Source organism: Trichechus manatus, unplaced genomic scaffold, assembly GCF_000243295.1.
Source record: "Trichechus manatus latirostris isolate Lorelei unplaced genomic scaffold, TriManLat1.0 scaffold00001, whole genome shotgun sequence".
Taxonomy (NCBI): Eukaryota; Metazoa; Chordata; class Mammalia; order Sirenia; family Trichechidae; genus Trichechus; species Trichechus manatus.
Genome location: NW_004443937.1, coordinates 30,237,189 through 30,262,488, shown reverse-complemented (window position 1 = coordinate 30,262,488; position 25,300 = coordinate 30,237,189). Strand labels below are relative to the sequence as shown.

At 49.4% G+C, this 25,300-nt stretch overlaps 2 protein-coding genes across 3 annotated transcripts in view; both read right to left on the bottom strand.

Annotated features, from left to right (window-relative positions):
- The window catches only part of TEX264 (testis expressed 264, ER-phagy receptor), a 31,473-nt gene extending 26,553 nt beyond the window's left edge, over positions 1-4,920 (bottom strand). For both annotated transcript variants that reach the window (XM_004368580.2, XM_004368579.3), the window contains exons 1-3: positions 4,875-4,920; positions 3,838-3,904; positions 1,062-1,353 (exon numbers count right to left, since the gene is read on the bottom strand). In XM_004368580.2, coding sequence (XP_004368637.1) covers positions 1,062-1,319 — 258 coding nt within the window. In that variant the 5' untranslated portion in view covers positions 1,320-1,353; positions 3,838-3,904; positions 4,875-4,920. The remainder of the gene's footprint in view (positions 1-1,061; positions 1,354-3,837; positions 3,905-4,874) is intronic.
- Positions 4,921-12,044: 7,124 nt separating this feature from the next.
- RAD54L2 (RAD54 like 2) overlaps positions 12,045-25,300 on the bottom strand; it is a 113,020-nt gene continuing 99,764 nt past the window's right edge. The window contains exons 15-22 of the mRNA XM_004368578.2: positions 23,106-23,205; positions 22,232-22,437; positions 21,471-21,643; positions 20,777-20,973; positions 18,055-18,254; positions 16,821-16,910; positions 14,721-14,813; positions 12,045-13,232 (exon numbers count right to left, since the gene is read on the bottom strand). Of these exons, the coding sequence (XP_004368635.1) occupies positions 12,238-13,232; positions 14,721-14,813; positions 16,821-16,910; positions 18,055-18,254; positions 20,777-20,973; positions 21,471-21,643; positions 22,232-22,437; positions 23,106-23,205 (2,054 nt within the window). The 3' untranslated portion in view covers positions 12,045-12,237. The remainder of the gene's footprint in view (positions 13,233-14,720; positions 14,814-16,820; positions 16,911-18,054; positions 18,255-20,776; positions 20,974-21,470; positions 21,644-22,231; positions 22,438-23,105; positions 23,206-25,300) is intronic.

Genomic DNA, 25,300 nt, shown 5'->3' with positions numbered 1-25,300 from the left:
CATTTGTGTGGAGATGACTTGCCAACCACAAGGAGCTTCCTGAGGGCAGGGCCAGGTCTGATTCATCTCTGGAGTGAGGGTGTCAAGCAGAGCCTGGCACAGAGAGGGAGTCAGCACACCCTTGTTTCGAGTGAGCGTCCCAGTGAGGCCGGGACCCACGAGCTCCAAGGAGGCCTGGGAGGTCAGTGGGTGAACTGTAGGGCTCACCTGCTTGAGTTCTCCAGGCAAAGAACATGGAGCTGGGGATGCCAAATGTTTGCTTGGCATGGCGTGGAACCAGGCTAGGGGCTGGGGCTGGAGACGTTGATGAACCCTTGACAGAGCTGTGAGCCCATCCAGCTGTAGGCAGTACCACCCCACGGCATGGCAGGCGGCCACAATGGCAAGCCCTGACTCACTGCAGGCTCTAAGTGTAGCCAGACGCCCACAGGGTGCCAGTGATACTGCTGGGTGAGTCTCTGGCCCCAGCATCCTGGGCATGTGGGCAGCTCCCTGGCCCACTTGCCCCGAGGCCCTCCCCTCCCAACAAGGCACCTTGACGACCAAGGAGACACCGTATCATTGGGCCAGTGACCACCAGAACAGCTACAGAGGTAGGAGTCTAAGCCCAAGACCAAGTGCTGCCCTTTGAGTCCTCACAGACCTCCAGCCACGAACCAAAGACTTGACCCCAAACACAGGGCAGAGTCTGAGCAGCCTGGCCTTAGCACGCTGGCCCCAAATGGAAATGGAAGAGAGAAGGATGGCAAGAAGAGGAAACATGGGAGCAAAGCCCCAGCAGAGGCGAGGGACTCACAGTGGTGTGGTCACTGCACTCAGAGGTCCATGGGTAACCATGAGCCAGAGGAACCAGACCTGCACAGTAACAAGCCAGCACATGGATGCCTGGAGCAGATACTCAGGCTAAATCTGGAAAGGGCCTCGAGCCACATGGTCTGCAGACCCAGCTCAGAAGTGTTCCCACCCTTTCCTCAGAAACCAAAACTCCCCTCCCCCAACAAGCCCTGTTCCAGGTCTGCCCATGGGGTGGAACCCCAGCCCAGGCACAGAAGGTTCCTTACCATGTGAGGGTTGTCATAGTAGACAGCAACGGAGCGGAGCTTGGGGGAGATGCTGCAACTCTCGGTGAAAAGGTGCCCAGTCTCGCCATAGGACCCCTTGTGGAACTTGTAGGCCACAGTGATGTTCCGGATCGGGGGTGAGCCAGCACTCACCGCCACCTCAGCCAGCAGCCCTGAGTACCCGGCGAAGGCCAGCAGTGTCAGCAGCAGTAGTAGAGTCAGGGCCCCAATCAGGCCCAGTAGCAGCAAGTCCGACATGGCTCTGGGCCCCCCACGCCGTGCCCCAAGGCAGCTGCAAAGGAGACAGAGGCGAAAGGAGGCTGGCAGCCTGTTCTGACCGACGTGCCCACCTGCCCGGCAGCGGGTTCTGGCCCCGTCTCAGCCCTGCCTTGGGTGCTCTGACCAGGAGGAGGAGGGGCCAAAGGTGTTTTTACACTTACAGTGACCTGGAAGAGAGCTACAAAGCATGACAGAAACCACAAGCCTCTTTATTTCTTAATCACAATAGCTAAGGCTCTCAGAGCAGCTGCGCCTGTCCACTGGCAGCCCTAGTCACACCTGGGGAAACTGAGTCATAGAGGGGCCCAGCGGTGAGCCAGCCAGGGCGCCTGAGAGCTTACTCCGGGCCCTAGCCAGCCTCCCCAAGACAGGCCAGAGGCCAGACAGCCTGCCTTTTCCCCTATCACTTCTTTCTTCCCACAGCTGAGCCACACTATCAGCCCAGCCTCAAGCCTCATGGACCAGCGCCAGAGGGAGAACAGGCAAACGCCAGGATCCAAAGACTTATTAACAGAGAAACCACGAGGAGCAAAACCCTAGGGGAAAAATGTGCCACAGAGAATTTCATAGGAAAGTCTCCTTTGCTAATCATATTGGCCTGTGGAGACCTTGCTACCCAGCAAGATCATCCATCCGGAACCAGGGGAGACCAGATCCAAACAGCCTCAGCAGTCAGAACAAAGTCCAGCACTAAGCTTCCCACACTTGAGCCACCAGGCTAACAAACTTCATTCCATTTGTTAGGGACTGAATTGTGTCCCCCTAAAATATATGCTGGAATCATAACCCCCTTATCTATGGATGTATTCCCACTAAGGAATAGGGTTTTCTCTGTTATGTTAATGAGGCCGTATCGTGTATGGTGTGTCTTAAACCTAATGACTTTAGAGACATAAAAACAGTGGATTAGACACCAAGCAAAGCCAATACAAATGGGGGAAAGACAGATGCCACGTAAAACTGAGGAACAGCAGCTGAAAGAGACAAAGATGTTCCCCCGGAGTGGAGAGAGAGAAGCTTCCCCTGGAGTTACTGCCCTGAATTTGGACTTCTGGCCTCCTAAAGTATGAGAAAATAAATTTCTGTTCCTTAAAGCCATTACTTGTGGTATGTCTGAGACAGCAGCACTAACTAGGTAACTAACTAAGACACAACTTTTCCAGCCCATAGAAGATTAGAAGCAGAAAAAGGAAGGGGGAAATACTGCTAAAAGTGGAAAAACAGTTACCCATAAGAGGCAGAGAAGCTATACAAGTACAGGCCCAGGAACAAAACACAGAGCAAGTGTACAAGCCACTTGAGGCAGACCGCCCAGCCTTCTACACAGCGTGAGGTCAGAGACCTAGGCCGCTTATAGAGAGCTTGACCTGAGTAGCCCGTGAGGAAAGAAAGTCACAGCACAGAGAAGACTTTTAGGAGGCAGGGAAACAGGCGACCCACTGGGGGATCATTCTCTCCCCAAGCATTTAAAATTAATATTTAAAATTTAACAGGTTTTGGAGCTGAAAAGGCAACACTTCAGCTTTATGGAAAATTTAGTTCTATGGAATTTGTTTCCCATGGGTTTCTGGGTATCATGATTTTACGCTAAAAAATTGTCTTTAACGTCAAAGAGCACACAGCGTTTGCCTCACACGGGCAAAATAAATTTCTACACCTTCTTCAGTATCATGACACTGAGGTGCCTGTCACACTGGTCTTCTCACCCATCGGTGCTCCTGCCCATCAATTTCATTATCCTTTTTATACCCATTCCCTGTCCTACTCATTTGCCTTGTTAGTTTCATCCCTGTTTTCTTTGATGATAAATCTTTCACTGAGCGCTTACTATCTGCCCATTGCCATTGAGTCAATTCTGACTCATAGCAATTCTATAGGACAGAGTAGAACTGCCCCATAGGGTTTCCAAGGAGCAGCTGATGGATTCAAACTGCCGACCTTTTGGTTAGCAGCCAAGCTCTTAACCACTGTGCCACCAGGGCTCCCACTATATGCCAAGCACTGTCTAAATGTTGAAACATAGCTACTTCATTAATCCGCACAGCAATCCAGAAGGGTAGGTACAGGAAATGAGTGATTAGAGATTAAGACTTGCTTAATGTCGCACAAATATTAGAAGAGCCAACTGGATCAAAATGCAGGTAACGGGGAACCCAGGAAGTCTGACTCCAGGCCCCCATTTCCACTTTCTCCTTCCTTGTGGCAGGCTTCTAGAATGACCATGTTGGACATCTCTGAACCCAAGGCTGGAAGCTCTCAATATCCAGGCCCCCACTTGACCTGGGAGTAACTAACGGACCCTCCCAGCTACAAACTTCTTGTCCCCTCAAGGGAACTTAGTTCCTACATTTCTCTTCCTCTCATGTCCTAAACTGCTGAGAAAGGGGGAAAATGCACCTTGAGGGCCCCGGAGCCTTGGTCAACACGGGAAGGAAGAGGGAAAATGGAATCTCTTCCACATCAAGAGAAAGGGAGGAGAAAGGCTAGGGAGACTCACCTAAAAAGTCAGGCTCACTTTTAGCAGCTCATGGCGTCCAGTCCTGCAGATGCCAAGTGCTCTGGTGCTGGGGACAGAAAGAACAGTCAGTGACAACCCGCCTCCCCGAGGAAATAACCACTATGCTGGGCACTACGCCTTGGCTGCTCCTTTTTCAGGGAAAGTTCACCGGTGCCTCTATACTGCCCTCCCTCCCCCGTCTGATCCTCAGACCCCTTAGGAGAATCAGGAGCCAAAACCAGCCTCGTAATGTCAGACTTGTCTTGAGGTCTCTGCTCAGGTCCCCGTCCTTGGAAATCCGCAGCCACTCCATCTGGTCCTAAAAAAGCCCCAGCCTGTGCTCCCTCTCTGGCCTCGGTTTCCCCTCGGGTAAGAGGCCCGGCGTGGATGCCTCGGTCCGGGTGCAGGCGTCAGGGAGGGCTGTCCCGCGCCAGCTTCCTGGTGCTGCTCACTTGCGCGGGGGCACGCCCTTAAAGTGACCCGCCGCTGGGAAAACTTCGGCGCCAGCGGCGAGAGGGAAGACCGCGACTCCGAGGGGCCAGCGCGGGGACGACGGCGACGCTGCCCCCACCCTGAGCTTTCAGCCCCTGCTCACCCAGTTCCTTTCACCTCAGCCACGACCTCACGAGGCCCCACGCACCTCCAGCAACAACTTAAGGAACTCTAAAACTTTGCAGGCCGGGCTGCAAGGCGCGGCCTCTGGGGACGGGGTCGGAGTTAAAGCACAGCTCATGCCTCAGTTTCCCTCCGACTCCACGGCCCCGGAGCCAGGCCTGTACCCGCAGCCGAGACAGTGGGAAGAGGGTCCCGAGTGGTAGGGGCTGGCCCAAGGTCGCGTCCCAGCCTGGACCCCCGAACCCGACCGGGACCAGCTGTGGGGCAAGACAAGATGCAATGGGCGGTCCGGGCCGCGAGCAACACGGAGGGGGCTCCCGCTGGGGGCCCTGAGGCCGCGGCCTGGCGAGCAGGGTCTTCAGGTGCGCGGCGCGCTTGGAGCCGCCGCGGCATGAACGCCTTCCCTCGGGCCCAGCCCTCACCTTTGCGGCCGCCCGCCGTGGACCCTAGACCGCTCCGGCGGCTCCCGGATGGGTTGCGGGGCCTGGGCGCGTTCGCCGGGCACGCTCGCTCCGCCCCCTCTCGCGGCGGAACGTGGCCATGGCCATGGGCGCGTGCGCCCGGGACCTGGAGGGCGGAGGCCTGCCCGGGCCCGTTTCCATAGCAACGGGCGTGCGCCAATCCTCGGCAGCTGGCAGGGGCGGAGCCCACCGCGTAACCTCCCGCCTCCAACAAACTTCAGGGTTGCTGGGGGAGGGGGGCGGTGCGCCTTAGCAACAACCCCAAGGCAGCTGGGTTGGCGGGAGCACCACAACGAAGATCTGGCCCCAGGAGAAAAGGCAAGTCAGCCCGGTGGCCCGCAGCGGAGGCTAGGGTGAGGAAGCTGGGACCGGGGAGGCGTGTTTGGAGGGGTTAGGGAGGGGCAGCACAGCAGTATAAGCCTGTGACATTTGTACTACTCATGGTCCCGCTACATTTTCTCACTGAGGTTTCGCGACAGTCTTGGAACCAGACCAAGGCGGAGCCACTTGCTTCCGTGTTACAGCTGAGGAAGCTGAGGCTCAACCTGGGTTCAGGGAAGACGCTGGTGGACCCAACCTCTGCACAGACAAAATACCCGCTTCCTGCCTCCCACCCCTCCACCTCCAACCAGAGCACAGGGGTGATGCTGGGGTTACTGAGTGAACAAAACCAAGGCCTTGCCTTCCTGAAGCTCCAGGGAGTGTTCCAGGGAGATGACCCCCTTCCAGGCGCTTCCCTTGGTGCCCCGGATGTTGGTCACTTAACCTGGAGAATGGCTGGAGGAGGCTGGTCTGCTCTTCTGGCTTAGCCTACCCTAGGTGACTCTCAGGTCAACCGTAAGCTCTTTCCAAACACAATCTTCAGCTATATCTGAGCACTTACCAACTACAAAGCACTCTGCTAGGGCCCCAAAGATAAAACCCTGCCCTCCTGAGAGGCCCAGTCTTGTGGTGGTGGGGGGTTGGGGAAAGGACAGCCATGCTCACAAGCTCAGCTACAAGACAGGCTGGACCAAGAGCCACCTTGGTGATCTGATGTTGAGCCATGATGTTTGGGAGGGAGATCACTCTAATGGGATACCAGGAAGGCAGCTTTGGAAAAAGTCAGCAGCCATGGATTGGGTACATCTCGTGGATCCCCCACCACCACCAGTGCACTAGCAACGGACAGGCGAGGTGCTTATAAACCTGGCTTCCTTTCTCTCTACTTCACATTTTTTCTTCCACAGGCAGGAAAGATTGATTCTTACCCTCTGGGCAGAGTGGGGCAGCCGGTCTCTCGCAGGCGCTCTGGGGTGGGCTGGCATGGTCATGGCAGTTCTGTTTTGCCTATGAACGTCAGGCACAGGATCAAACCCTTCAGGTGTTCCAGGCTGGTGGGCTATATGCTTGGAACCACTTCCTGTGACACAAGGAGGGGCCAGGGCACTGGCTCAGAGACCAACAGCCACTGCCGGAAGGGTTTGCACATTTAACTCTTCTTCTCAGAAGCTGATGAGCTTCTTCCGGGAAACCGTTGTCTGGAGCTGCCCTTACCTCATCTTGTCCTGTCTGCTGACTTTGTTTAGTATGGTTGGAGAGCACCAGTGCCTCCATTGGAGGGGAATCTGCCTGTGACTGGGACTGCAGGCCATCAGCCAGCCAGGCTTCATCTCAGGCTGCTCCCAACAGTGGAAGCACAGCCCTTGGCAGGATCCTCGTAAGGCCTCAACTGGCCACCAGAAGGCAGCAGGCTACTTTGCAAGGCACTTTCTTCTCTGTAGCCCAGCGGTCTGAGTTAGTTAACTATCTATCTGCCTCACCCACACTTCACTCCCAGTCTGGTCTCCCAATAGCACAAATTCTCCTCTCATCCCCATGAGCCCAGACTTGGCCTTTATCTCCTCTTCCCTTCCTCTGTTCAAAGAATCCCCACAGAAACGCTTTAATTCTCCCTTAGTAAATGTCCAGATTGTTTCCCCAGGGTCTGTCCCATTAAAGGAACTGTTGGGAGTGGACCGTGCCTTCCCTCCCCCACCCCCTACACACTCCAATGCCTTGGTTAGCTCTCTGAGCCAGTAGCTAGATCCTCCACATTGGATGATAATTGGTGAATGCAGATACAGTTTTAAATGCTCTGCAAACCCTGCCTCTTGACAATCACAGACACACCATCCCCTGCCCTCTGAAAGCAGGGATGTGGCACCTGATCCCCGGCCACTCAGAGCCAGCCAGGACTGCACCTGCAGGACCTGCCAAGGCTGAGGACCAGCTTGCCGCAAGCCACTCCAGCAGGCTTTGCTGTTTCCCCTAGAGCCCTGGAAATGTGGTCCTCTTCAGGTGATCAAAAGCAGAAAAAGCCTAGTGAATTCCACTGCACCAAAGAGCCTGCCAGCAGTGTGCCCTCTCTTCCCACCTATCCCACTCCCCAAGTGTCATCCAGTGCCCACTACGTTCTAAGTTATATTCCTTGCACCACCACCCGGCCAAACCACTGTCCAGACAATTCCTTGATCAAACAACACTGCCTTGAGTTTAAATTTTATTTTACAAAAAGAGAAATAAAGAAAACTGATAGGCAGTTATACTGACTTACAATTGTTCTGTTTGCTTCTTTAAAAAAGTGACATGAAACACAAGTAAAAATAAATACGTCGTAGAAACAGCCAGTTGCCCAGTCTCTGGAGCAGGAACGCCTGCCCTGCCAAGAGAGGAGGGAAGCCCATGATCACACCAGCAGCCGGTACACCCAGCCACTGACACTCCTCAAAGCTAGGTGTAGGTCTCAGGGGGCATCCTGAGGAAAGAAGACGGAAAACCAAAGCCAAGTGCCAGGTCCCTGGGCTACCTCATCTCCCCCTACTCCTCCTGGCAGCAGTGTGGCCTTAGTGGTTATCCATTGCAACCCCCTCAACACACCTGCACCCCCTTTCCCCTGACACCTCTGGAGAGGGAACAGCAGAAAACCAGTCTTGGGCAGGCTGAGGAGATTCTCCTGTTGAGTCCCCAGCCCACCCTAAGTAACACAACCAGGTAACAGTTTACACCAAGGCGCACGTACGCGCGCGCACACACACACGCACGCACGCACGCACACACTGTGGGCTGAGCTCTCTTCCAGGGAGGGTTCTGGGTCAGGTCACAGTATGAGGTCCCCTCTTCTGAATATTACCCCAGTAATGGAAATGGAGAGTACCCAAACCTCCCCAGCCCTCTGCACTGCACTCTGTGACCAGCCTGGCTACCCAATGCACTGGATTACTACATCAAATAGACCTGTGAGAGGGGAAAGGGGTAGACTCAGGACCCTGAAGAGCAAAGCTGACACTGCTTGCTCAGAAAGTTCATTGTTTTAAGACTCGGCAATTCATAAAAGGCCCAGGGCCAAGGTAGTGGCACAGAACAGACAGTAAGGTCACAGAGGAATACACAGAACAGAAGAGTCAGGAGAAGGGGAACAGAGTTGGAAGGTGACTAACGGGCAACAGGGCCTTCTCACAGACAGGCCATGAGGTGCCAATTTCCTGGGAACAGTCAGCAGAGGGTCAGAAAGTCTCCTGGGTGTCCTCCGGGAAGAGGACCTCTGCTCTTGGGAATTTTGGTGGGTCAAAGCCACTTTGCTGGGTACACTGGAGGCCATGGCTCAGAAGGGAGAGACTGGTCTCCTGAGAAATCACAGGGAGCTGGGAGGCAGGAGGCAAGGGGCCAAATCCAGGAACACTAGGGACAAGGAATGTAAAGTATCCAGAAGACTTTCTCTGTGGGATGAGGACTCGGTTCCAGAGCGATGCAGGGTTAAACAGACTGAGGAGAGGGTCCTGCTCTGCTGACAGTTTTGGGAGTGACAGTTTCACCCAGACCACTGAAGTTTGGTTGTGTTTCAACCAATCAGCAAAACTAGACTTTCAACACTACCCCAGCTCTTTGCTTCATGCACCTGAAGTGGGAAATTTCATATTGAGCTGAGACAAGTATATAAAGACTCCACACACTAATTCCTAGGGAGGAGAGTTCCAAGGACCACATAGAGTTATCCTTAAGTCAGCAGACGATGAGATGAATGCTTAAGAAGCACAAATCTAGGGGTAAGGACTTTGCAGATATCCAGTCTGAAGGAACAGTTCTGATCCAACATGGTTCATTTATTTTTTTACTTAAATGGCTACCTTATCCCTGTCCAAATTTTATCCACGAAGACATTAAGAAAAGGAAATCAAGCATCACTACGAATGGTATTCCTGAATCATTACAATAGTCCAGTGGTCTGTAGGCTGAGAACCTAGGCTAAACTAGATGGACGAGGCTTGTGAGGCCCTTGAAACAGCCTGTGGAAGACAATAGTGAGGGAAAATGCCCAGGCCTGGTCTTGTGCCCTCACTCCTGTCACCATTCTCCCCTCACTCAGGCCTCAACGGTGGGTAGAAGCCACCACATGTTCAAACCGAAAATACGGTTCTTAGGTTCTGAGACATCTCCTGCTTCCCTCACACACTCGCTCCTGTTTGGTGTGTGTGCACATTTGCCTACCAGCACAGAGAGACAACAGAAAAGTCAGGCAAGTGTTTTCAGGTTCATTAAAAAACAAACAAAATGAAACAAAACCCCCCAAACATGGAAATAGTAGCACTCCAAATTCCCGTGTTTCCACACCCCCCTCCCCGCTCCACACCCCCCTGCAACCCCTCTTCACGTACACACAATATAAGCTGCACATATCAGAGAAAGCCTTCTCTAGCCAGGTCAGCTTCCCAGAATTATGGCCTCTCCCAAGTTGAAGTAAGACCCAGTCTCTGGAACCACCAGGTAGACAGCAGGCATCTCAGAACACCCATTCGCTTCCTGGCAATTTCAAAAGCCCCTCTATGCAGTGAATGGTTTCTGTTCCCTGTTCAGATGGGTTCTGGATTCTCAGAGCCTACTGCAGTGACTTCCTAGAAGTGAACACAGAAACAGCCCTCCCTCCCTCAGCCACACACACACACGCACGCACACACACACGCACACACTCCTCCGGGATCCCAGTGCTCCAGGGCCTTAGAGTCAGTGTAGCCCAGGTTGTGAGTGTGCTCTGCAGACCGGAGATCCAGACCAGCTGACTACTACTGTACCAGCGTAACCCTGAGAGCCCACTCCAACTGAATCCTACCACCCTCCATCCTTGGGATGCATCTGAAAAAGAAAGCACTGATTGGAACTGCTATTTTTTAATTTAAAAAGTAATTTGCATAGCTAAACTGTAGATCTAAGGCTTCTATGAGTAGCAGAGTTAAGGGTCTGACAGGGTGCTTATGAAAACCGAGAAAGAAAGCTCCATAAGTTCCACTTTTGGTGTTACTGGACAGCACACAGACACACAAGCCCACACCCCCCATCAGCCATCTCCTTGTCTCTTCTCTGGGGACAATATCGCAGACTGTGTCAAGGCCCTCTAACAATGCAAACGGGCTGGTCAGAGAGTTGTAGAAGCAGCTACTACGGGCTAGGCTGCCTCCTGGGCTAGGAAGAGGCAAGTGCAGCAGCTTCCCAGCCAGGTTATCCCCAGTAGGCGGTAAAGCCCTAAAGCCAAACAAGGCTTGTTCATCATAAAGAATGCCAGCTGGACAAAGTCTTAGTAGTGGGGCAAGGGCAAGGGAAGAAAGCCAATAGGAAGACAGCCAATGTTTATGTTTAAGGACTAGATGCCCCACCCCTGGCATCAACAAAAAAGGGGAGACCCAGAATGACTGATATGTTGTTTTAAGATAAATCAAGACCTAGGGCTCCTACACATAAAGGGCTCCTGTGTGGAGCACAGACCCACATCAATCATCTGATAAGCTGGGGAAGCCAAGATATCTCTCAACAGGAAATCAATAGTCTGTTCCCTCAACTCAGTAGCTTCCTTTCCCCAGCTTCACTACTAAGTGTAGAGAACCGGCCTCTAAGGTTATCCCAGGGGTACATAGCTCCACATCTGTTTTTGTCTTTGTAGAATGAGTTTCACCCCCACTAACTACCCAGTCCCAGGATTCCCTGATCTTCCTGTGAGGCCATCTCCCCAAAACATAATTGTTTAGTCTAAACTTTGGTCAAGTCTAATTTTCTTTCCCTAGTCAATTCACCATCCACCCCAGATTTTTTTTTACCAGCAGCTATGGGGCCTCGAATATCTTAAAACTTCCCATCTCCTACCCTCTGTACCCCTAATCCCCTCCAAAATACAAACAAACAAACAAACAAAAAAAAACAAGACACATGAAAAATCCAAATAATAAATAATTGCCCATTAGAAATAAATTCACATGAGCTCTCTAACAGGGAAGGAGAGGGGTAAGGAAAGGCCACCAGGATAGGCAGTTGGGGGTTCAGTTCCATCCCTGTGAAGAATGTCTCTTCCAGCTACAACTCCCGCCCACTCACTCACACAGGGCAGTGCCCTCCCTCCCAGCCTCTGCACCCAGACAACCTCACACCCAGGAAAGGGAGAGCTGCTCAGAGACAGCCACTGGGGAAAGAGACAGAGATTGGTAATGCCCATTTTCTCTCATGATTCCTCCAAATTCTAAAACAGTGTGGCTCTGAAAACCAGGGACTTGGTTAGCTGGGCCTTCTCTTCACTCAACTAGAAGGAAACCTGTGATTTCCATGGCTCTTCTCCTGGGCTCAGCCTGAAGTTCACACGAATAGTTGCCATGAACCACCACTCTCTGATTTCCACTTAAAAAAGATAAATTCATCTTCAAGTTTCCCCCTTAGTACCTTCCCTCCCTCCCCTCCCACCTTCTCCCCTGGCCTGTTACATACAGGTACATACTTACACAAACACACACAGGCACACACGCACGCGCGCACACACACAAATACATAAACCTGGTCTGCTTCCTTTCCACCCCCTAAACAGACCCCACTTCGCATGGAATCTCAGTCTGCTCCCCTGTCCACCCTCCCTTTATACCCTCCCTCCCCTCCCCAGGCCAAGCTAAGTCACCCAGTAAGGCAGCTCTCTCAGGAGAGAATGTTTCCAAAGACAGAAATGGGGTGTGGGCCTCTACACTCAGATGGGCGAGCAAGCAAGCAGGCAGCATAAGCAAGGCAGGCAGGAAGAGGGGCAGGCTGCCCCGCCCCCCGTCACTATTTGGGTCCCTGTTTCCCTGCTATTGCTACTCTGTTGGGTTTTTGCCTCTTCTGTTGAACAACAACAAGAGTCCTGCCGCTAAGGTCAACCACTCTTCTTTGTCCTCCTCCTTTTTTCCTTTTCCCTCCTGCCAACTGCCCTATTCTCAGAGGCCAGAGCCCAGATCACTGCCTTCCAGCTTGGTGGGCAACCTGCTGAGGACCCCGAGTAAGGTGGGGAGGGGCTCCTCAGCTATTTCCCAGTGACCTCTATCACGTCATCGTCCTTATCCTCATCGTCATTGGAGCTGAACCCCACCTCGGCAACCTCGTGAGAGTCAAACGGAGGCACCTGGGACCGAAGGAGGCTGCCAGCTGGGTAGCCTGCATGTGGGGACATGTAGCCCGGGTAGACAGACATGCCCCGTGAAAGGTTGCTGGGCAAGACAGGGGAAGGAAAAGGCGCAAACATCCTCGGCTCGGACAGGAGTGGCTGTGAGAATGGGAGTGAGTAGCTGGGTAGTATCCCTGGCACAGAGGGGTTGAGCATGAAGGAGGGGGTGCTGGCAGTGACTGAGGTAGCCGTGGAAGAGGAACTGACGGGGCCTGCTGGCACCAGAGGGTCAGTAGTCACTGGGAACACCAGGCGAGCATCTGCCAGCAAATTGGACAGCTGGTAGTAGGAGGGAGTACTGCCCATAAACAGGGAGTTCTCCCCAGCCTGGGAGGTGAAAGGGGGGGTGAGGTTATGGTTTAAGGAGACGGGTGGCATGGCAAACCCGCCAGAAACTGGATACCCGTGTTCATATGGCTGCACGGGGGCTGGCAGATGGCCCTTCCTGGATCGCCGGCGGACTGACTCCTGGGCAGCAGGCGGTGTGGCCAACTTTCGCTTGTGGCCCCTTAAGTCCAGGACTGAGTGCCTGTCACCACAGGGCTGGCTGGTCACCAGGAGGGAACTGTTGAGGCAATGACCCCCAAGTCGAGGCTCAGTCCCAAGGGCTGTCCCAGGAACAGCACTATTGTCCACGAGTTGGGCCGGGGGGCCAGGCAGGGCGGCATTGGTGCTGGGGGAGCTCTGACAGGATTCCCGGGCAGCAGCCACATCTGCATACTGCTGGAGCTCACTGATGATCTCCGGGCTGTCAGGAGAGACGGGCCTGGTCAGCCCCTCAGGGTCTGGGGCTTTGGGTGATGAGGCACTGTGTCTGCCGTTGCTTGTGGACTCACGAGAAGACCCCTGAGAACCTGGGGAGAGAATGTAGGTAACTGAGAACCAGAATGGCCAGGGAGAGAAGGAGGATATAGGAAAAAATTCCATTAAAAAGAAAAAATTCCTATCCTGTGGTCCTCAAAATTCTACTAGTTTAATGTCCAAATAGCATCATCCAGTCAACCTTTTGCAGTCACAAATAAAGAAATCCTGTCTCAGATTATGCATCTCATTTTTGATTTAGGAAACAAATCTATTTATGACAAGACTTATAACTTCTCTGCAGCCCAGATCCCCAATCTGTAAAACTCCAAGGTCTCTGTGAATCCTGTGAGACAATGGATACAAAACACCAAGAGATCATTCTTCTAACTAGCCAGGCTCTTTCTAGGGGCAGGAGGCAGTTAGTGACTATGGAGAGTGGACAAAGGAACATGACGTTAAAAAGCAGTCCATCCTAGTTTAAAAAACAAACAAAATGCACAGCTATGAAAGACATTTGGGACAACTGGGGAAGTCTGAATATTGCCTGGATACTAGGTGCTGGGGAACTGTTGTTTACTTTTTCAGTGTGATAACTGTGTTGCAGTTAGGGAGGAAATGTCCTTAATCGTAGGAGACGCATAGTGCAGTAGTAGAGATAAAATGACATGATATCGTCAACTGGTTCAAATGGATCAAACAATAAATGACATGATGTCATCAAATGGTTCAAACAATAAAAGGGAGGAAGGGAGGGAGGAGGGAGGAATATGAATTAAAAACAGCAAAATGTTAATAATCATCGGATCTAAGTTCAGGGTATATGGGTGCTGTTTTTCCAACTTGTCTGTATATAGGAAAATTTCCATAACTTTGTAGTTGTCTAGCTCTCATACCTTGGTGGTGGGAGGATAAATTAGAACCACTACACAGAGGGAAATTTGGCAAGACTTCCTAACATTGTTAATGTGCTATACACACACGATTTGACCTGGAAATCCCATGTCTAGGAATTTATCCTATAGATAGACCCACATGTCTGTGAAACAGTACTGTCAGTAACAGTGGAGTAAAACAATCTAAATGTCCACCAACAGAGAACTGGCTAAGACACTGTGTTATACCGTTCTACAGCATCCCATGCAAACCTTCAACGAGGCACATCTAAACGGAATGATAAGGTACAAGCACTGAGATACACTGGTGAGTGAAAAAAGGACTAAAGAGTGTATTATAGTATGCCAGCATTTGTTTTAAAAATACCAAAAAAATTTATATACACACATACACACATCCCTGTACTATGTATATGTATAGAATACTTGTGAAAAAAACAAACTGGTAAGAGCTGTACCTCCAGGGAGGCACAACGGATGGCTGGGGGTCATGGCGGGAGGAAAATTTACTTTTCACTTTACCCCCTGTTGTGCCTTTTGAATTCTGAACCATGTACACATTATTCAAAAAAATAAATTAATTGCAAATCAAACAAACAAACAAAAATTGCTGTGTAGGTCAATGGAAAGTACAAATTTTCATACCTGAGGCAGCTGTCCGACCATCTTCAGGGGCCTTTGGTTTGCCAGTCGCCCGGACAGCAAAGATCCGCCCATCACTGGTGCGAATATATGTCCCTAAGGAGAAACATAAGGAAGACTGCTAGAAGCAGACATGCAACACAGCCAAGCCTGGGAGACTCTAGGCCTGGCACTGTGGGCTGGGAAAATGCTATAAAATTAGGCTCAAGCCCTCTCTTGAGACGCTTGAAATGAGGAGTGGGTGGACCCATAATTATTCATTCATTTCACAAACACTGATTGCATGCCTACAATGTACCAGGCACTGTTCTAGACACTGGAGGTACACGAATACACCAGACAGATAAGGGCCCTGTCTCGTGGAACTTAACTTCTAGAAGGCGAGATAGACAGTTACACTAGAAAACATCAAGAAGGGTTAAATACGACGGAGAAAATAAAGGGGGTACTGTGAACGAGAACAAACTGGGCCCTCCGTTCCCAGGTACTCTGGCCCTGGTCCTCCTATAGCTCTTCCTCAGGATCTGGAAGGAAGGAGCCTGATTGTCTCAATACTCTCTCCCAGCATAGGAATAATTCAAGACCTGCTTCCCATTCTGACAAGGCACTAATCCACCTTCCCTTACGTATTGCGGTGTGTCTTTTGATCAATCTCCTGGTGTTTTAGGGCTGCCTCTAGGCCAGAGGTGGGAAAACTTTTTTTTTTGTTTCAATTTTATTTATTTTGTTGTTGTTGAGAATATACACAGCAAAACATACACCAATTTAACAGTTTTTACATGTACAGTTCAGTGACACTGATTACATTCTTCAAATTGTGCAACCACTCTCACTCTCCTTTTCTGAGTTGTTCCTCCCCCATTAACATAACTCACTACCCCTAAGGTTCCTATCTAATCTTTCCAGTTGCTGTTGTCAATTTGATCCCATATAGATAGATCCTGAAAGAGCGCAATGCTCAGGGCAGACATTCTTTACTAGTTAAGCTAAACTACTGTTTGATTTTAAGAAGACTTCTGGGGATATTTTTGGTTTAAGGTTTAAAGATTATTTTAGGGCAACAGTTTGGGGGACAGGAGTGGCAAACTTTGTTTTAAAGGGCCAGATAGCAAATATTTTCAGCTTTGTAGGCCATAAACAATACATATATAAATGGGCATGGCTGTGTACCAATAAATATTTATGGACACTGAAATGTAAATTTCACATAATTTTTACACATCACAAAATATTATTCTTTTGAATTTTTTCAACCATTTGAAAATATAAAAACCATTCTTAGCTCACAGACTGTTACTATGGGCAATAGGCTGGATGTGGCCCGTGCGCCATAGTTTTCCAGCCCGGCTCTAGGCTAGGAAGAGCTCAGTAAAGGGACTGGTGTCCTTCTATCTGTGTGTGTCTGTGTGTCCTTCTATCTCATGGCACCTTTCCCTGAGCCTAAAGGTACTTTGCCTCAACAGAGACTAGGGGAAAAATCTCCTTACTAAGCAAAAGGCCTCGGGGAACCTCACAAAGTGATGGGGCTTAAAGACTGCTATGAAAGAAAGGCCTAGCTTGTGTTCTGACATTGTCCATTCCAGGTTTCTCATTCCACTAATCTCATCTTCCTCTAAAAGGAGGCCAGAGGCAGTTGTGGACTTTTTTAATTACCACATTCAAAAATCCTGTCATGGAACCAATGTGTACATAAGCCATCCACACAGTATATTTCCTAGTCGGGAAACATGCTCTCCCCTGCAAGTAGGTAAAGATGACACAATAACATACATATTGGCGTATAACCCATTCCATGGCTCTTGCCCTCTAATTTCTGTCTCCCTGTGTCCAACTATCCCCACTCCAAGATTCTCCATAAAAATTATGGGAAGATATAGGAACGCAGGCACCCTAACTCCCTCTTTTAAGCCACTGACTGATACCTTTGGGCCCAACCCAACTCTGTTAAGCAACTAGAATTTCTCAGGCCTCCTTCACATGTGACATTCTTGTAAATGACTCCTATCTCCCTTATAGCTCGAGCCATGTGTATTATTCTGCTTCCCAGATCAGCACTCTCAAGCAAAGGCAGGGCGGGAATGGGCCCCTCGGTCAGGCTCTCACCTTTCGTCCCACGTATGATGTGGATACTCTCACCAGCATTAATTCTTGCCTGTACATCTGTGGAGCTGTTTAGTCCAGGAATAACAATATCTAGTGAAGACACAGATCTCAAATTTAGATTACACAGGGCCTGACTGAAGGAGGGAAAGAAAATGCAAACCCACATCCATTTTACGCCTCACTAGTTTCTCTAAAAGCCTCTCGATGGGACAGAAGTTCAGAACCAAGGCAGGTGAAGAAGGCAGGACCTCTCACAATTGTCTAAACAAAGAATAGTATAAAAACAGCTAAATTTTAAGAAACCTGATCAGCTTTCTGATCGATTTCCCTTGATTTGATGAAAAATTCATCATTTTTGATTGGGGAAAAAATTTAGTTCAAATGATTATTTCTATGTATCTTCTTTTCCTCCCTAAACCACTTGCACGTATCTGCTCCATATCACTTTAGGCTCCAAAAATAGCCTCATCCTCTTCCTTGACGGCGTTCCCTGAATGCCTGCCTGAAAAATGATGAGCATTTTCAAGAGTCAGCAGAAAAGTGGGAGTATGAGGGGCTCTCTTTTTCTTTTTATTCATTTCAAATATTTTATAATGGACATGCATTATTTCACATTCAGCGAAATCAATTAAAAGATTTTCATGAAATTTTGCATATCATGAATATTTCTCAATAACAAGATAAAAAACAGGATCATGAAATGCCTTCCTTCCCAATCACCCTGATCACAGAACCAACCACGGGAGTGGATGGGCTGCTCAGATCTACTGACCCCCCTCCAGGCTCTGGGTGGGATGATGCTCAATCCACACCAAACTCACAAAGAAGCAACTGACATTCAGGTCTTCTAATTACTAGGGAGGTAGATGGCTGGCCCCCATACCCAGCTGACCCCAGTCAGGCAGGGCTCAGAACTTCACACATTCTCTGTGAGATCTCTGAGACCAACTGTGCGTCCCAGTGACATTTCTGCAATCCCTGTAGTGCTCAGAGTCTATCCCACACACCACACTCAAGAAAACCCAATTCTGTGTTATTCTTGAGCTATTTCACTAAAACGCAAATTCCTTAAGATAGGGCCTGCTGTCTTTTCTATTTTTACCTACAGCCCCAAGTTAAGTAAGACCTAGAATACAGAAAGTGTTTAATAAATACTTCTATATTTATTATCTGAATGAACAAAGTAATTAAAAACAAGACAGCGCCCCTGGAACAGAATCCAGGAGTCCCTGACCTGTTGTGGTGACCACCTTCTGCACGAGAACTCCCGCACGTTGCAGGTAGTTGATTGGGAAGTTCATAGCTGGATTTGTGCTGGAGGCAGAGCTTACACTGCCTCCCAGTGGGACATGCCGAGGCATCATGGGGATGGGGGTGGACTGCACAGGACGCACACTGGCCACTGGCTTTTCATCACTCTTCAGTGCTGGCTGCCTGTGAGAGAAGAGAGAAAGACCAGCACACTAAGAGAGTTCAGCAGAACGGCCCTCACTTCCCTGCCTCCAAAGGCTACAGAGTCTCTTCAAATTTCCCCATTCTATACCCTCAGCTGCTTCTGAGAGAAAGATCAGAAGATATCTGCAGAGTCTGATCAATTCAAAAAGACGCTAGTGGCAGGACCGAGACAGAAAGGTAGAGTCTAAGTAGAATCAAATGTCAGTGGAATAACACCTTTGTGGAGCTGTCAGGAGACATAAGCTCCTCTAGAATTTAGACTGACTACATTAGCAGCCCCTGGGTGGCGCAAACAGTTAAGCGCTCAATCACGAACTGAAAGGTTGGCGGTTCAAACCCACCCAGAGATGCTTCGGAAGAAAGGCCAGGTGATCTGCTCCCAAAAGACCACGGCCTTGAAAATCCTATGGAGCAGTTCTATTCTGCACGTGTGGGGTCACCATGAGCTGGAACTGACTTGGTAGCAACTAACAACAACAACAACAATATTAGGAATTAGTCCCTGGAGGGAAACTAGGAAGAGGCAAAGATATGATCAGGGAAGAAAAGCTCTTCAGACCACGGTGCATGTTAAGTTGAAAATCAGTGGGTGGAATTTTCCCACCCATTCAAGGAAAAAGGGGCGCATAATGCCATGTGTTCAGGTGATCCTGCGAGACCTTGTATCCCAACACTTTAACCATCTTTACTCTCTCTGCAACCTTAAGTCTCAATAAGTGATGCAAGCACCTCTCTCTCCTCTGCATTAGTTTCATCAGGCTACCCCTGGCTCCTGCTTGGGCCAGTCTTCAGAGGGCCTGTCTGGTCATGACCACCACACAGCAGTAGCCGCCAGAGCACTGTGCACAAAGGCCAGCCTTCTAAATGGCATGGTTCCTCGGCCAGCCTGGGCACTGGCTCTGCATCTCCTACTACCCACATGCCAAAACGTTACCCTGCACCAATGACGCACTCCTCACTGTTCACCTCATTGCTGATACCTTGAGAAAGCTGCCCGACTAAAGATTTTTGAAATCAAGTGTCTGTAAGCTTTCTAAAGCCATCTGACCATTTCTTCCTCAGCTGACTGAAGTCTGGAAGACATCTGCCACTTTGCTATTGCTCTCAGGTTGCGATCGGCAACTCTGTGCAGCCCCTTGGACCCTGTGGACTCCCAAATTCCCAGAGAGGCCAAACAGTCACAGAGAGCTCCACCAGGTCTGGGCCCATTTCCCCAGTGTCTGCCCTAGGTGGCTTTGTAGGAGCTAGGAGCCCTGGTGAGATGTCCGTGAGACTCCTCCCAGAATCAGAAGTCAGGAGAGTGACAGGAACCCAGCCCAAACCTCATACTCTGCAGGGGCTGAGGCCAGGAATTGGGTGAGAAGGAGGTCCTCATATGTACCCAGAAAGATAAGGAATAAGCAGGGCCAGGAATGGCGCTGACATGTCCTCAGCCCGGCCCACTTGTCCATCTTCCCCCAACATGGATTTTTCGCCGTGAAACTCAGGCTTAGTCCACTCCTGCTGTGACACAGAAAAGCCCGGAATAGAGAAAGGGGAGGAAAGACAAGGGAGGGGAACATTCCCAGGCAAGAGTATCTTGGATGATCACACAGAAATGAAAAATCTGAAGGCTTTGAAAGAGAATGACTTTCTACTTGAAAGCACCCTGGTACATAAAATACAGCAAATTTACTGATTTAATAAAAGACTAGAGTCTTTTAAAATCTTAAATGGTTTCAGTTCCTTTATAATCTCATTTGGCAAGTTTTTTACATGAGAATAAGCATAAGAAAAAAGTTTTAAATCTTTTCCCCTCAAATAAAAGAATTATCTTGAATTCAAGATAATAAAATCAAATGGTTTTAAAATGCAAACAGTCAGGCAGCTGATCTGGTTATTAAGTGGGAGAGTGAAGGCTGTGAGGACCTCAAAATAAGAAAAAACAAACATAGATAACTGTTCTATGTTTTCTTTCAAAAAGCCCCTCTCCCGACTGCTTCTCAGTCAGCTTCCATTCTGTTCAGATTTTGAACAGTTCTAAGAAGTTGTACACAAGGGATGTTCTGCCCAGGATTGTGGCACAGTCACAGAATGAAATCCCATTAAGAGCAGCAGAATTTTCTGACTGTGATCCAAGACCCAGAGAGCCCTTAGCTTTCACCCCTGAACCTCACTGCTAATGCACGGTCTAGGGCCAAGATGCTAGAAGTAGGAGGCAGCTGTGTGGAAGGGCTGGGCCTCTATGTTTCAGAAAGCTACGTCTCTCTAACCCCCAGGGTCCAGAGGATTCTCCTGAGTCACAAGGCCAGCAGCTCACTCCTCCAGCCAAGACAGTGAAAACCAGAGGCACTTAAAACTCCAGTGTTGCTGAACTGCTTCAGCACGTCACCCAAGAACAGAACCTGTTAGTTCACAGCAGCCAGAGTATAAGTTGTAAGCTCTCCTTTTGTTTAAAAAAGAAACCAGTCCAGAGGTTTAAGCTTGGCCAAGGAGCAGACCTTCCCCTTTCGACGACTCACCAGTTTCTCTGACTGAAGGCGGGGATGCTGGTCAGACTCTGGTCGCTGGCAGGGTAATACTGTGCGTATGACGGGCGGGTGTAGGGGACAGATGTGCGTTTGTCTTCCTCATAGCTTTTCTTGGCTGCTTTTTTCTCGGCCTTGGTCAGCTTGTGATCCTTTCGGTTAAGGAGCAATGACTCATGCTCGAAAGGCTCCTGGGGACACATGAGGATGTCGATTTAATTACCAGTCTTTGCGCCAACATGACTGATGCACAGAGAACTTTACTCTGAAACCAAGAAAAAGCTGTCTACTGCACTAGCAAAATGTCTGCTCAGACACACAGACAGGTTTCCTTTTCACTGTCGAGAGCATAATTCATGACTCTAACTTCGTACCAGCTTACAATAACCTAAGCCTACCTTCTATATCACAAGGCGGGGGAGAATTCTGAGAATCACCCACCTGCATTTTCAGAACCTTCCTGTCTTATTTCTGCTAGGAAAACTCACACTGGCCAAATTATTCCACATGGCTGAGCTCAGCACTCAAACTTGGGGTGAGGATGGGGGGTCAGGGGAAAGGAAAAGAACCAGATGAGTCCAAGTTGCCTGTGTGAAACAAGACCTCAGAGGAAGGAAAGGAGTTTGCCAGAGAAGCCTCCCCTGACACAGACTGCCCTACTGGGGGCTGCATGACACCAGGTCTTCACCTTGGTGATGAGGTGAGGGTACTTGAGACAGGCAAGTTGCAGGACTGACTCCTTAATCCCCTTTACGTTCAAGGATGATTGGGGTGCTGGCTCCTTCTCAACAAAATGTAGTAGGTTCTCCACCTCCTTCCGAGTGAAGTTCAGCATTGGATTCAAATCATCTACCACTCGGTCTAGAAGGGAGAAGACAAGGGAAAGTCAGTAGGTGGCAAAGAAGACTGGAAAACACAAGTACAAAGTTCGGCTGGGAGAAGGGCAGTTTTCAGTGGCATTGTGGTCTCAAAACCACCTCAGTGCATCCCATACCTGAAAGTCAAAGACCAGGACTGAAGCCCTGGGGAAATGGAGACCTCATATAAAAGAACCTGCAAAACTGGCTTCGCTCTTATCATTAAACCCACTTCAGTAAGTAGAGGATCACCTTCTCTTAAGCACTTAATGGAATCAGAATGGAGCCCTGGTGATGCAGTGGTTAAGAGCTCAGCTGCTAACCAAAAGGTAAGCAATTCAAATCCACCAGCAGCTCCTTGGAAACCCCATGTGGCAGTTCTACTCTATCCTATAGGGTCATTATGAATCAATTCGACAGCAACAAGTTTGGTTTTGGATTGGAAATCAGAATGAGATGGGAGGAACTGCTGACTTTCCATGATTCAAAGCCCTTTGGCCTGTGTTCCCACGCCCTCCCTCCACACCACAGATCCTATAATGATGGTAGCCTGTATAGATGTGCTTGTCCCTGAGCTGGGAAGATGGCCCACCTGACATGCCCTGCTTGGAAATCTGACGGTCATAGATCTTCTTTTCGAGGGTAAAATCAGCCACAAGGCGATAGATGTGACAGGGCTTTTTCTGGCCATAACGGTATACCCGACACACTGCCTGGGCATCATGGCAAGGGTTCCAGGAAGCATCAAACACCACCACTCGATTGGCACCAATCAGATTCACGCCCAAGCATCCAGCCCTTTAAGACACAAGTCAACAATCACAGAGCCCTTTGTTTTGAAGATGGTTTTCAAATCGGTTTGCCCACTGTGACACCTACCCCAACATTACCCTCTTTATCCTGTATGTTCCTCAAGCACCGAAGTGTGCCCTGAAAATCCAACACAGAAGTGCCTACCAGCTCAAAAAGAAAACCTACTCTCTACCTCTCTGTAACAAGTAAGGCCTCACATCCTAGCCCTAGAGCCATGTCCCTTGGCAAGGAGAAACTTCTGCACACAGGTGATGTTTTCAATCTAACAGCTTAGGAGAACGACTGACAAGGGCATTCTGATGGCAGAAGGCAGTACAGCCCTTAGCCGCTTGGCATGAGACAAATAACACCATTAGCCTTTACAGTTATATCGTGCTTCCTACTTTTTCAAGCACTTCACGTTCATCACATGGTCTAAACTTCAGAACACTCCCGGGAGAAAAGCAAGTTATGGTCACTGTTAATGAAGGTCTCAAAGGACTTCATGCCACTATCATGACTGCCCTTCTAACACAATGGAAACTTCCCTTTGGTCCCCACTCAGAACAGCAGACCTGTTCTTACTGAACTTGGATAAGTCTTTGGGGTCCCTGCCCATGTGGCCAATTGCCCTGAACACACCCCTCTGACCTCCCTCTTTGGGTTCCACTCACCTAGTAGAGAGGAGGAACAGCCAGGTGGTGAGGTTGCTGGGGTCATTGAACTGATTAATGAGCCGCTCCCTCTCAAAGGCAGGGGTGCTACCATCTAACCCTAGGAAGGAAAACCACAAGAAATGGACAGATGAGGGCAGGGGTACACAGCAGTTATCACTGGGAAAATGTGCTTTAAAAACAAACAAAACAATACAACCCACTACAGTGCTCAGACCCCACCCTGGACATTCCATCAGTCTACACTGAGGTGTAGGCATCAAATACTCCCAGGTGATTCAGATGTGCAACAAGGATTAGCAACTATGTTCTCCTCTTCAGTATTCTGGGACAATTCTAAGGCCAAGGTTCCTAGACTTTGGAGTACATAAGAATCACCCGGGGAGCTTGGTAAACACTGCCTCGAGGTGACCGCTCTTTCTCAGCCCTTGGGAGTGCACAAGGACCAAGGGTATTTGTTTTGATATGGCTGATGTTCCTCCACCAGAAGTGTGCATTTTTAACACACTCTGCTCCAGAGGCCAAAAACTTGCTATAGATAGATACGAAAGCAATAGCTAGGGAATAGTGGAATGAGACACATGAATGAAAGAACAAGACCTCCAAAGAGAGAGGGAAAATAACCTGCAGTTAAGAAGCATGAATAAGAGGGGCAACATTTGTTTCTGGTGAAGGAGACAAAAGGGCAAAGCTAAGGGCCTGAAATATTCCATGGAGAAGTGAATTACTCCAGTTGCGTTGTTGTTAGTTGCCAACCAGTGCATTCCAACTCATGGAGACTCCATGTGTTACAGAGTACAACTGCTCCATAGGGTCTTCTTGGCTGTAATCTTAATGGAAGCAGATCTCCAGGCTTTTCTTCCTTGGTGCCGCTAGGTGGGTTCAGCCCACCAACCTTTAGGTTAGCAGCAGAGTGCAAACCGTTTGTGCCACCTAGGGACCTACTACAGGCTCTCTCAATCAGTAACCCAGCCTACCTTTCCAACCTGAGTTCCCACAATTTCTGAACACAGCTCACCAATGACTCACTGGGCAGGCCTAACTGAACACAGGCTTCAGGCCAGACCCTGTGCTAGTAGTCTCCTCACCACCCCTTGAGCCTCCAGCTCTCTAAATCCTTCCTCTAGGCCAGTGGCTGTCAACCGAGGATGATTCTGCCTTCCCCCCAGGAGACATTTGGCAACGTCTGTAGACACAGGATTGCTATGAGTTGGAATCGACTCAAAGGCAGTAGAGTTGTTTTTTTGGTAGATATTTTTGGTTAAAATTGAAGGGGACAGGGTACTGACCTTTAGTGACTGGAGACCAGAGATGTTGCTAAACATTCTGCAATGCATAGAACAGCCCCCCACAACAAAGAAATATCTAGCCCAAATGTCAACAGTGCTGAAGCAAATGTTTCTCAATCTTTTTTTCATTATTGCCCTCCATGAAAGCAGCAGTCAGAAAATCAAACAACGTACAGCATTGGGCAAATCTGCTGCAACCTCTTTAAAGTATTAAAAAGCAAAGATGTCACTCTGAAGACTAAGGTGTGCCTAACCCAAACCATGATATTTTCAATCGCCTCATATGCATGAGAAAGCTGGACAATGAATAAAGAAGACTGAAGAAGAATTGACACCTTTGAATCATGGTGTTGGCAAAGAATACTGAACACACCATGGACTGCCAGAAGAACAAACAAGTCTGTCTTGGAAGAAATGCAGCCAGAGTGCTCCTTGGAAACAAGGACAATGAGACTATCTCACATACTTTGGACATGTTATCAGGAGAGACCAGTCCCTTGGAGAAGGACATCATGCTTGGTAAAGTAGAGGGTCAGCAAAAAAGAGGAAGAGCCTCGATGAGGTGGATTGACACAATGGTTGCAACAATGGGCTCAAACATAACAACAGTTGTGAGGATGGCACACAACCAGGCAGTGTTTTGTTATGTTGTACACAGGGCTGCTGTAAGTCAGAACTGACTCAACAGCACCTAACAACAACAAGGAACCTTCTTGTAGGTCCTTGGGTGGTGTAAATAGTTCGTGCTTGACTACTAACCTAAAGGTTGGTGGTTTGAGCCTACCCAGTGGGGCTGCAGAAGAAAGACCTGGTGATTTGCTTCTGTAAAGAACACTACGGAATGCAGTTCTACTCTGTAACACATGGGGTCACCATGAGTCGGAATCAACTCGATGGCAACAGGTT